Source organism: Tursiops truncatus, chromosome 7 (assembly GCF_011762595.2).
Source record: "Tursiops truncatus isolate mTurTru1 chromosome 7, mTurTru1.mat.Y, whole genome shotgun sequence".
NCBI lineage: Eukaryota > Metazoa > Chordata > Mammalia > Artiodactyla > Delphinidae > Tursiops > Tursiops truncatus.
The window spans coordinates 111,244,448-111,257,080 of NC_047040.1; the positions used below are offsets into that span (position 1 = coordinate 111,244,448).

The 12,633-nt window shown below is 50.7% G+C and overlaps 1 protein-coding gene across 1 annotated transcript; it reads left to right on the top strand.

Annotated features, from left to right (window-relative positions):
- Positions 1–4,125: 4,125 nt before the first annotated feature.
- Positions 4,126–12,420, top strand: LOC101333424 (serine protease 40-like). The gene is made up of 5 exons (XM_019931759.2): positions 4,126–4,354; positions 5,128–5,290; positions 7,153–7,427; positions 9,026–9,192; positions 11,966–12,420. The coding sequence occupies exons 1-5, from the start codon at positions 4,126–4,128 to the stop codon at positions 12,281–12,283; spliced, it is 1,152 nt and encodes a 383-aa protein (XP_019787318.1). The 3' UTR covers positions 12,284–12,420.
- Positions 12,421–12,633: the final 213 nt, after the last annotated feature.

Below are 12,633 nucleotides of genomic sequence, written 5' to 3' on the forward strand. Positions count from 1 at the left end.
TGAAGAAAACTGAAGGTGATACAAATAAATAGGTAGATATCTCATGCTTAGGATTGGAAGAATTAATATTGTTAAAATGTCCATACTACCCAAAGCAATCTACAGACTTAATTCAATCCCTATCAAATTACCCAAAACATTTTTCACAGAACTAGAACAAATTATCCTAAAATATGTATGAATTTTACTCTGAATAACCAAAGTAATCTTGAGAAAAACAGACAAACGAACAAGCAAAAACCTGGAAGTATCACTCTCCTGGACTTCGGAGTATAATTCAAAGCTACAGTAATCAAAACAGTATGGTACTGGCACAAAAACAGACACATAGATAAATGGAATAGAATAAAGAGCCCAGAAGTAAACCCACGCACCTATGTCAATTAATCTACAACAAAGGAGACAAGGATATATGATGGAGAAAAGACAGTCTCTTCAATAAGTGGTGCTGGGAAAACTGGACAGCTCCATGTAAAAGAATGAAATTTGAACACTTTCTTACACCATATATACAAATAAACTCAAAATGGGTTAAAGATCTAAGTGTAAAATGACACCATAAAACTCCTAGAAGAAAACATACACTCTTTGACATGTCTTAGTAATATATTTTTGGATCTGTCTCCTCAGGCAAGGGAAACAAAAGTTAGAATAAACAAGTGGGACCTAATTAAACTTAAAAGCTTCTGCACAACTATGGAAACACTCAAAAAAAAAAAAAAAAAAAAAGACAACCTACAGAATGGGAGAAGATATTTGCAAATGATATGTCTGATAAGGGGTTAATATCCAAAATATATAAACAGCTCATACAACTCAATAGCAAAAACCAAACAATGGCCAAAAGGCACATGAAAAGAGGTTCAACATCACTAATTATTAGAGAAATGCAAATCAAAACTAAAATGACATATCAGCTCACACATGTCAGAATGGCTACCATGAAAAAGGCTACAAGTAGCAAATACTTGGGGGGATGTGGAGAAAAGGGAACTTTAGTTCACTGTTGGTGGGGATGTAAATTGGTACATCCACAATGGAAAACAGTATGGAGGTTCCTAAAATAATTAAAAATAGAACTACCATATGGTCTTAGCAATTCCACTCATAGGTATATATCTGAAGAAAATGAAAATACTAATTTGAAAAGACACATGCACCCCAATGTAAGTACCCCCAATACAGCAGTACTTACACTAGCCAAAATATGGAAGCAATCTAAGTGTACATTGACAGATGAATGAATAAAGAAGATGTGGTATATAATATATGCACAATGGAATATTACTTAGCCACATGTAAAACAATATGATTGACCTGGAGGGTATTATGCTTTTGAAGTTATTATGCTTTTGAAGTAAGTCAAAGATAAATATTACATGTTTTCAGTTATATGTGGAATCTAAAAAAATGAAACTAATGAATATAACAAAACAGAAACTGTCATAGATACAGATAACAAACTAGTGGTTACCACTGAGGAGAGGGCTTGGGGGTGGGGCAAGGTAGGGGAAATGGCTTAAGGAGTGCAAACTACTAGGTATAAAATAAATAAAATGCAGAGATGTATTGTAGGACACAGGAAATATAACCAATATTTTATAACTTTAAATGGAGTATAATTATAAAAATATCAAATCACTATGCTTTACACCTGAAACTAATATAACATTGTAAATCAACTATACTGAAAGTTTTAGAAAAGGTAGGGGTGCTGTCCTGTCACAGCACTTTGCAAGCCTGTAGAGACAGGTTACTGTTACTGTGTGGGGCAGTGGTTACTGTCATGGATTCTAATGCCTGCTAGCTGGGCCCAGTCCTGGCACTGACCCTGCCTGCAGGTCACTTTGCCTCTCAGTGATGTTGGTTCCTCATTTGTGAAGGGGTTATGCACAGTCTATCCCCCCAGGTGGCTGTGAAGCCTCAGGGTGCTTGCTCCTTTCCAGGTGCCCGTAGCCTTCCCGGCACCCCGCCACTTCTCATAGCACTCTCCTCCTCTCCAAACCTACCCAGCTCAAGGTGGCAGCAGCCTGCTTACAGTCACAGGTTGAACACAATCTATCTTCTGCACTTCCCTGGAAACAGATTGGGGTTGGGGCAGGAAGGGTAATGATTGGAGTTCTGATTGACCAGGAGCAGAACACAGAAGGGCAGGCCAGCAGCAGACCTGGGCTTGAGTGCTGGCCCTGCATTCCATGTATAAGGCTTGGTTATCCTTGGATTCAGTTTCCTCACCTGCAAACTGGGGATGCTGATAGTTGTGAAGATCACACCATCAGATGCAGCCTAGATGGTGAGCAAATCCCCTGGACCCCAGCTTCGCCAAAATCCCTTTCATCTCCCAGTGTTCCCTGAAAAGAGTTTTCTCGCAACCCCAGTGGGAGGTTGACTTTGTCCTCAGACCCACCTGCCTGGTGTGTCCTGCATCCTGCCCCTTGTCACCCTTAGCATCTGCAATGTCTCTACTTCCCCACACTCGGTGCCACCTTTGAGCTCAGTCATCATGCATCCCCGCCTCCCTCCCTATTCTGTTCACTTCCTCCAACTTCTCTTCAAATTTTCCAATCTTTTCCTCTATGTCTCTAGACGTATTTGAGACAGTCATATTACCTTTTTCCCAGCTTTTTATTGTGGTGATATATACATAACATCTCAACAGGAGGCCACGTTAGAAAAGGAATTATCTCAACAGTCTGTGGATGTGGCTTTGCCTAATGGAGTGAAACCTAGTGAAATCCACAACAAGGTTCTTGAGAAGTTTATGTCAGTAGAAACACTGCTGTCTTGTACTGAAAGGGACAGAGAAAGTACAAAATGAAAGTTGGACCCTCAGATTTCTACTAGCAGGAAGTAACCTGATAGAACTCTTCCAGTGCAAACATGTGCTACTTTCTGTAAAAAGGGACATGATAAGTGTCCACAATTATTATTTTCTTCATAAGTTTTACAGTAAGTCTCTATTATTTCAAGTGAATTTATAATAAAATTTTTAAGCTTTAAAGAACTTGGTGGCCCCAAGACAAGTAGATCTCTGCACCTGCTCCCCAGATTCTTTTTTTTTTTTTTGCGGTACGCGGGCCTCTCACTGTTGTGGCCTCTCCCGTTTCGTAGCACAGCCTCCAGATGCGGAGGCTCAGCGGCCATGGCTCACGGGACCAGCCGTTCCGCAGCATGTAGGATCTTCCCGGACCGGGGCACGAACCCGTGTCCCCTGCATCGCGGACTCTCAACCACTGCGCCACCAGGGAAGCCCCAACTCCCTAGATTCTTAATGTTTACATAGAGGTCTTAACTGGGTTCAGTCATGTAAACTGTCCAGATGGTCTCACCAACACCTTCCTCTCTCAGGGCTGCATCCTTGGAGCAGCACCCACGGTGGGCAAAACCTACATTCCAAGGGCGGGGGAGGGGTGAGGAGCCTCCAACTGCCCAGGTCCGGCTCCAGGGTCAACCTGCAATTACCTCCTCTTGATGACCTCCTCCAACAGATGAGATTTCGAATTTTAAGTTTAACGGGATGAGACTCCTGGGGACCTTGACGCATAGTGAATGATTTAGCATTTGAGAAGGACATGAGCCATTAGAGGTCAGTGGCTGGACCCCCTAATGACCCATACTCTTGTATAATTCCCTCCTGTTGAGTGTGGGAAAGACCTGTGAGTATCCACCCCATGATTATGTCATGTTGTACAGTACAACATGTGAGTCTGAGAAAGGGATGTTACCCTTAGTGGCACTGACCTGATCACATGGGGAGTGGGGGCAGAGGAACAGATGAGTGCAAAGTGCACTGGATCTTGAAAGCAAGTTGGACACATTTGGTGACACTTATACAAGCACCTGACCTCTGAGCATTGGTATTTATTCCTTGGCATAGTGCCATAGCTGCCCTGATGTCTCCCCGCAAACTGGGGTCCCTTGACGCAGGGATTCTATGTGCCCTATGCTTCCCACATCAGCCTGGGGGCTCCCAGCGATTACTGCCTTCTACGGACCATGGCTGCGAGAGCTCCGGACACACGTGGCACGCTGCTTCTCCAATGGCACGCGCGTGTGTGTGCGCGAGCGGCAGGTGGTCAGGTCCAGGTCAGGGGTGTGGCCCACAAAAGGAGGCGGTTTCCCAGCATGCCCCAGGGCCCGCGCGAGCCGCTGTCCGCTCAGTCAGGTCGCAGATGCAGGACTGGCTACATGGAGATCAAGGGGGGCTCAGGTCCAGGCTGGCGGGGAGCCTGCACCCTGGCTGTCATCCTGCTGTACCTACACTCACTCCTGCTGCACACTGAGGTGGCTGGGACCACCACAGCCGGACCGTCACAGCCAGCCATAGCTGGACCACCACTGCGTGCTGAAGAGGGTGAGTGGGCAGGCGGGCAAGAGGGTCAAGGTCGCTTTCCCCTCATATGTCCCTCCCCTCCCCATACTGCCCCCCCACCCCGACGGTAGACAGGTAGGACCTCTACCTGCCCAGCGGGTTCAGGAGTCCCTGGGTCCCTGGGGGTCATGGGAGGTGGGGGAAGGGAGGGCCATCTTCCCCGCCGGCTCTTCCCGCTAGATCTCAAGCGTCCTCAGTCCAAGGACTGGAGTCCTGACCAGGCCGGTACCTGTCGGGCCCCGCACCCTCTTCATTTGGGGAATGAGGAAGTACTGCTTTCAGAGGGGAATTGTCAGAGTATGTTCCATTTGGCCTCAGTCTCTCTAGAATATCGGGCTGGAGGAGAAGGACGTAGCCACTTCATCTCAGTGGCATCACTCTGGAAGGCCTCAGTTTCTGGGACTTCAAACAGCGGTGTGCTAGTCACGTGAACTAGGTCTGGGAAAGTGTCTGGAGCAACACCACCTCCCAGGCCGGACCTCTGCTCCCGGCTGGTGTGCTGAGACCCTCTGCAGCTGCCTCCCTTCCCGCCCCTCCAGAGCCGCAGGCTGCTTCCTTAGCGCTGCCATCAACAGCGAAGCCAGGTGGCCCTTTGTCATGTGGGCCATGTCATTTCACCCGGGGCCGTGGATTTCCCAGCTGTGAAGTGGGAGGATGGGCTGTGGTGGCGCTGGGCCCTACGGATGCTGACATTTAGAGGCACCGAGGTTGACATCCATAACACTGATGCCTGATGGCTTGGACTGTCTCCACAGTGTGCGGGCGGCCTGCCGTAACTGGGAGGATCTTTGGTGGCCGGGACGCACCTGAGAAGCGGTGGCCATGGCAGGTCAGCCTGCTCTATAATGGTCAACACATCTGTGGAGCCGCCCTCATCAGTGCCTACTGGGTGGCCTCAGCTGCCCACTGTTTCCAACTGTACGTCTTCCCCACAGCCCGCTGCTGGGTGGGATGCGGAGGGAGCACAAACGGGCAGAACAGAAGGGGATGAAGGTTGTCCCAGCCTTTTTTTTCCCAGGCTTTGTTCAGGCTTTGCTGCCACCAGGTGTCTCTGTGTGTACTGTTGCCCCTGCCTTTGACTCAGCAGTTCCCTCTCCCTGGAAGGCCATCCTTGCTCCCCACTGGACTCCAGTCTCCTGACTGTCGGGTCACATATCCCAGGACAGGGGCTATCTGCCTCATCTCTCCCTCCAGGGATGCCTCCTCACACTTTGGTAAGCTGTGTGTACTTTACTTTTAAATAGCTAAATGGAAATTAACTCTAACTGTGATGATCAATAAATACTGGAAAATAGACTTTAGTTCCATTGAAAGTGCTTCCAGTCTACTCTTTATCTTCCCTAAACTTAAGGAATTAAATCTTGTTCCCACTCAAGGTGGGCTCTGGTTTCTACATCTTGCCCAGCTCTAGAGGGTCCACAAGATCTCAGCTTTACCTTCCTCTTGTGCAAATGGCGGTGGGTGTGTAGTGTCTCTGGCCACATGCTTCAGGCTTTGTGTTGGAACCATAGTCCCAGGGCCCCCACTTCCCAGGGCTGGGGGCATCCATCAGGCCCTGGTGTGGACAAGCATTTTGCCCCCTTCAAGCCAGGCTATCCACAGGCCATCTCCAGCACAACTGCTGGAGGCTTCCCTGGGTCCTGACCACTTGCACAGTCTGACATGTTTCTCTCTGGAGGCATCCTGGGACCCAGCTCTTCTTGTCACTTCTGTTGAAGCATGTGCCAAAGAGGAGCTGTGGTCACCACCGTCCCAACAGGCCAGAGCGAGGCATAAAGCAGATGGCCTCTGTCCGGGGAGATGGGACACGGCAGTCAAGAGAGTGGGCTGCCCCTCAGGTGCATCCTGGGCTTGCTCTGTGCCCAGAGTGGGTGGGGAGAGTGTCACCCTCCAAGTCAGGAGGATAGAGCTGCTGGCATCAGCTGGATTTGAGATCCCACTTGGGTTCTATTCATTCATTCAGTACCCACAGGTGCCAGGCCCCATGTGAGGCCCACTGTGAGGGACATGGAAATGCAGGACCCACCTTGAAGTTTCTTATCCTACCAGGAAAGTGAGACACAAGCCCAAATACTGTGATGCAGGATGGGAGGCCACAATGTGCAAGAGGGTAGACCCTAAGCCATTATTAGAGGAAGCGCTATGGGTCCCACTGGAGGAGGGGCTTGGAGCTGGAGGGGTCTTGTGGGAGGAGTCTGGGTAGGGAGACAGCCCAAGCAGGACATGTGGGTGGAAAGTTGCTCATGTTCCAGTAGCAAGGAGAAGTTTAGTTCCATGCACTCCTCCACTTGCTCCACAAAGGCTTGTTGAGTGCCTGTCAACAGGGGAGGACCAGCTTTTAGAGAAATCAGCGTGTGAAGACTGGACAGGAGGGGGATGCATCATTCTGGGCTGGGAAGTGGGGTCTTTGAGAATCACCCCAGGCCCTGAGAACTTCCAAGGGTTCTGGTCAGAGCTGGAAATGAGCCAAGTCTCTGCTCATCTAAACTGAAAGGGTACAGTTTGATGTACCCCCAACGTTTCCTTCCAGCATGAAGATGCTGTGCTCCTTTGATTCTGGTGCGTGCTGGGAAAGCCATCAGAAACTTTCCAAGGGCAAATGTGCTGAGGCTATGGGCAGCAATCAAGCCTCCCTCAGTATTAGGAAGGGAGGAGAGAGGATGGTTTTGAATAATGGTGGGGTCTCACCAGGAGGAGGGGGTGGGAGGGAGGCAGCCAGGGCGAGGACGCTGGCCCAGCACCCAGAGGACATGGGTGATAACGCAGCTTTCCCACAACAGGTCCCATGATCCATCTGCCTACAGAATCCTGCTAGGGTACCATCGGCTGAGAACTCCTACCTCACACAGTGGGCAGGCATCGGTGTACCGAGTCATCGTCAACACGGACTTTAACAAGCACTACTACATGGGGAGTGACATCACCCTGTTGCAGCTGTATCGGCCCGTGGTCTTTTCCGACTACATCCGCCCCGTCTGCCTCCCGGGACCTAACACACAGTTGCCCCCTCATACCTCCTGTTGGATAACTGGCTGGGGGATGGTCACCGAGGAACGTAAGTGGGGGCAGGGCAGGTGAGGAGAGCAAGGGCTGAGGAAGAAGGGGGAGAGCAGTGACCATTGTGGAGCCCTTCCAGACCTGAGAGCATGTCTGCTATCAGTTCAAGTTTCCTTCGGTCCATGGTTCAAAACAGTCTGAGTATCTCTAACTTTTGGAATCAGGCACCTGAGCCCTTTGACTCAGCCATTCAGGATTCCACCCTGACTCCCAGGCCCTGTTTGGGCCAGGCCCCTTCAGGACACCTCCTGAGCTGCCACTGCTGTAGAAGGTACTTGGGGCAGCAGTAAGGAAATGAAGGTAGGCCTGCTCTCTGGCCTGAGAGGTGAAGATGGGGCATTTATGGCTTAAGAACATTTACATCTGTGAACCTCATTTCCCTCATCCCTTCACTCAAGTGAAACTTGCCCTTTCTGCCAGCTTGCTGGGCTTGAATACATTTAGACCGAGAGAGGAGAAATGTTGGGCAAAGATTTTTGCTCTAGGGTGAATGCTTTTGATTTAGAAAAATAATAACATTGAGTAAAAAAAAAAAGGAGAATGTCAATTTGGCATGATGAGTAGGTCCTGATTTGGCAGAGTATCTCAGTGGAGGCCTTTGGGGCAGGACTTTCTTTGCTATGCGAGCCAGCATCCCTGCTCCTGGCCACAGATGTCAGTCACAACGCCTTGTCATGAGAACAGCCAACTCTCCAACATTTCCAAAGACACTCTCCTGGGATGGACTGTCACTTGTTAAGAACCACTGGCAGAGCAAGGAGGATTCTCCAAGACAGGTTGGAGGGTAGGAGTTGGGGCATGAAGGGAAGTCACAGGCTGAAGCAGCCACCAGGACAGGGAGCATATGACAGCAAAGGGAGTCTCAGCCGGCAGCTGTCCTTCCCCCTCCGTATCCTCCCCTGACCACAGTTGCTGAGCCTGGGCCAGCCCAGCGACATGTGAGGCACACACAGCAAGCACTGCATAGGAGCGAGCTGTCACCGTAACACGGTGCTGCCGTGGGAAGATGCCTCCGATCTGTGAGCGAGATCTAGAAATAGAACCCACGTGGGCAGTGCCCCAGACCAGGTGCTGCTCAGAGGCAAGGCCATGCCTTGTTTGTCACGCCACCTAACCCTACTGGGCATTGTTAGCGACATCATTGCCATACTTTGGCCAAGCCAGGACTTCCAGCGTTCACCCACCGTGCCTCCGCTTCTGTCTCCACATAGCAGCCAGATTCGTTGTTTTTTAAATATAACCCTTCAGTGGTTTCCCAGTGTGCTCAGAATGAAATCCGAGCTCCACATCCTGGTGAGGATGCCCTGCTTGCTCTGGACCCTGCTATGATGTTGCCTCATCTTTTTCATCTGCCACCCCCACCCCACTGCAGCCACGATGACCTCCTTCCTCGTCCTCTCCACCATGGGCCCCTCACCTTTGCTCTCTCGTCTGCCCTGGATGTCTTTCCGCCTCACCTTTGCACATCTCTGACGGCTTCCCCAGTCCTGGCAGCTAGAACTGATGGCATCTCTATTAGCAGGAAGGTTAGGGAGGGAGCTGGTTTCTCTCCCAGGGTACACCCCACATTTGAACCTCTCTCCCCCCAACACACAGGGTTCCTGTCTGCTCCCTACACGCTGCAGGAGGGAGAGGTTGGTGTCATGGACAATCAGGTTTGTGCATCGTATTTCCAGGGGCCAGATCCCAACAACAATACCTATTCTATACACGATGACATGCTGTGTGCCGGGGACCTCAACACAGGAAAGTCCATCTGCCGAGTAAGTGACGTGGGCTGCCTCTCCTCTCCTGCGGCATCTGTCACCTCTCCTCTGTGTCTTCTCTGAACCCTGCCCCAGCCCCTGACTTCCTCTTCCTGGGCCCACCCCATCCTGAAGCATCAGAGCTGAAGCACAGAAGCCCCCAAAGGGTGCTGGTCTATCCCATCCAGTTTCTTTATAACTTTTAGGAGCTTTGTTGAAGGACAGCATACATAGAAAAAGGCATACTTTACAAGTGTATTGTTGGATGTGTTTTTTTAGACCTTGACACATTCATGTAACAGGCATCCGAACGGTCTTATACCTCCTTCCTGTCACCGCAGAGTAACCTTAATCTGGCTGCTAAGGCCCTGTGGGTTCATGTCAGGACTTACATAAATGGAATCTCACACGACACACCCTCAGCTGGTCCCCTTCAGTCAGGTCTGTGAGGTCTGTCCATCTTGTGTGGAGTTTTGGTTGTGTGTCGTATTGTTGTACAGCATTACCTGGTTATTGTTGTGTGAATATACTGTAATTTTCCTTTTCCATTCTAGTGTTGGTGGCATTTGGGTAGTTCCTGCTTGAGGCCATTGCAGATGCCATTGCTGTGAACATCCTTGTGCATGTGTTTTAGTGTACGTGGGTTCACAGCTTGTTTGGGTATAACCCTGGGACTAGAATTACTGTACCATAAAACGTGCACATGCTCATCTCTCCTAGATACCGGAGAGCAGCCTTCCAACCTGCTCGGACCCATTTGCACTCCCACCAGCAATGGCTTCTCCGCGTGGCTGCCAGGACTTCACACTGTCCACCATTTTCATTTTAACCATTGCATGCATTTTTCGTTTGCATTTGAATAATGAAGGCAAGCACATTTTCATATGGGCATTGCCTTTTCTGTTGTGTCTATCCACGGTGTTTTTGCCCTTATTTCAAATTGAATTGTGGGCTGTGAGTCCAATACTGCGTGTGTGCACTGTCAATGCCTTCTCCCACTCTGTGCAGTGCTTCTATTTTACGGTGGGGAAACCGAGGCCTAGAAAGGGAAGTGGACAGCCCAAGGAAAGAAAGCGTGATCATGGTCAACCTTGGGGGAACAATGTCCTCCTCTGGAGTTGTGGCCCCACAAGCTTCCTCACACAGCCTCCTCTCCCTCTCCTGCACCTTCTTTCTAGCACTTTCTGTCTCCTAGAAACATGCTGCCATCTGAAAACATACCACATGACCCTTCTCACCTCTGCCCACTGCCCTAACTCTCTGCCTGCCTTCCCAACAGGGCTGGCCCCAGGGTGTCTGCACTTGCCCTCTCTTGCTTCCTCACTTCTCTTTCTTGCCTAAGCTCACTCCATCAGACTTCTGCCCCTGCCATTCCTCCAGACCGCTCTTATCAAGATAACCAAAGGCCTCGGTCTCACCAGGGCTGCTGGTGGGCACCCTCCCAACCCCACTCAGCAGTGCACCCTCCAGCACCTTTCATCAGACTCGGAGGGTGGTCCCTCCTGTGTTTCCTGCTCTCTTCCTCCTTCTCCTGACACCAGCACACCAAGGACCACCCCTCGGCACTCATCCTGCTTTTCTTGTCTTGCTCCGTTCTTTCCTTAGATGGAGAGGAAGGGCCATACATGGCAAACCCTGTGCCTTACCGTTTCTTGCCTGTCTTTGTTACCCTTGCTGCCACAATCGTGTCCTGACAGGTCTCCCTGCAGCATTTCATGTCCTCCCACTGGCTGTGTTCCACCCAGCCCCAGAACCACCCTGCCATCCTTTTAGAATTCGATTCAGGTCACATCACTTCCCTGCTGAGTGTCCTTAAGTGCTCCCTTCAACCCCAGCCCCTGGCTGATGAGAGCTGGGTGCTGGCCTTGCTAGTCCCTGGCCTCAGCCATGCCAAGCATGTTGACCACCTCTGCCTGCATCTTCCAGAGTCAGGCCTTGCTCATCCCTTCCCTTCTTTTTGTCAGAGAAGCCTTCTGAAGGCCCTCCTCTGGGCATCTCTGTTCCACATCTGGAGTCTGCAGATGTGTGGGATGCATTGTCTGTGTTGTGTTGCATGTCACCTCATCATCTCCCACACGCAGAGCGTGCTCAGGCATGCTCATTCAACAGGAGGCTGGAGGGGTGCTGTGTTTCCTTGGTCCCCGCCTTTTGCCCTGTGGGATGGAAGCGTTATGCCCCATGGTGGGAGGTGCCTTCCTGCCTTGGCATCCCACACTCAAAGTTCCTCACATTCTTCTGGGAGCCCCTTGGGATTCCCTGCAATTCCAGCCACCCCACCAGCCTGGACACGGGCGTCACTTCTTTTCCTCTGAGCACATCCAACAGCTTGGTATTTTCTAAAGACGCTTAATCAAGAAATCGAGGAAAAACTAGAGTCCTTAATAGTCAAAAACGAAGTCCCAGGTAGGATGCAGTACTAGGCAGAGGATTTAGCTAGAGGTCTCCAAGCCTGCCATGGCCGTTCTGGAGGACACCGGGGGGCGCCTTCTCCCACATGGGGCTGGAAGGGCAGAGGCCTGGCATCCAGATCCTGGGGTCCCCCTGTGTATTCTTGTAGATGTGAAATGGGCTCCAAGTCCCCACCCTTGAGACTTTGATCCAGGAGGTCTGCAGTGGGACCCTGTGTCTGGACCTTTCAAAGTGCCCGGGTGATTCTGATGAGAATAACTCACTCATATCCCCACCTTGCCACAAGAGCTCCTCAAGTCCACTCTGGTGTCTTCACACTGTCTGAGCAATGCATGTTCTTCTCCATCTTGGTCCCCATGACTCATGCCCTCTCTTTCCTCAGGGAGATTCTGGGGGTCCCCTCGTCTGCCAGCTGAATAATACCTGGTTTCTGATTGGGCTGTCCAGCTGGAGTATGCCCTGCCAGGAGCCCATAAGACCCAGCGTCTTCACCAAGGTCTCCTACTTCACCCAATGGATCTCCGAGAAGCAGGCTGCCTCACCCAACCCTGATCCTTCCTCCATTCCTCCTGAGAGCAAAGCTTCTGTGCTCAGCTTTTCTTCTCTGGGCCGTGTCCACAAGCCCAGGAGCTTCCTAACCCTGGTGACTTCACAGAACTTCCTCCTGCTGCTGAGTTTCCTCTGGACACAGTGGCTGTGACAGATGCATGGGGCCCTCCTGGCCCTCTCCCTGGAAGCCTGTCTGCATTAGTGCCAACGTGTTCTACTTGAATATGTTCAGCTCTGAGCCCTCCTGTCCATCTGAAGTCTGCTCCAGGCCTGATAAAATAAAAATAATGGAAGAAACTTCCTGCTCCTGTTTCTGACTCATCAGAGCCATCTCGCATCCCTACCCCAACTGTGCTTTGAGCTCCTCCCTGGATGGCGGTGGGGAAGGACAGGGACACTGAGAAGCTGGCTGGCCATCTGGAGCTGAACCCTCCTCAGTGAGTCTCCCAGAAGAGCTGGCATGGCTCAGGGCCAAAGCATCACTTCATGGAGGAAGTGGCA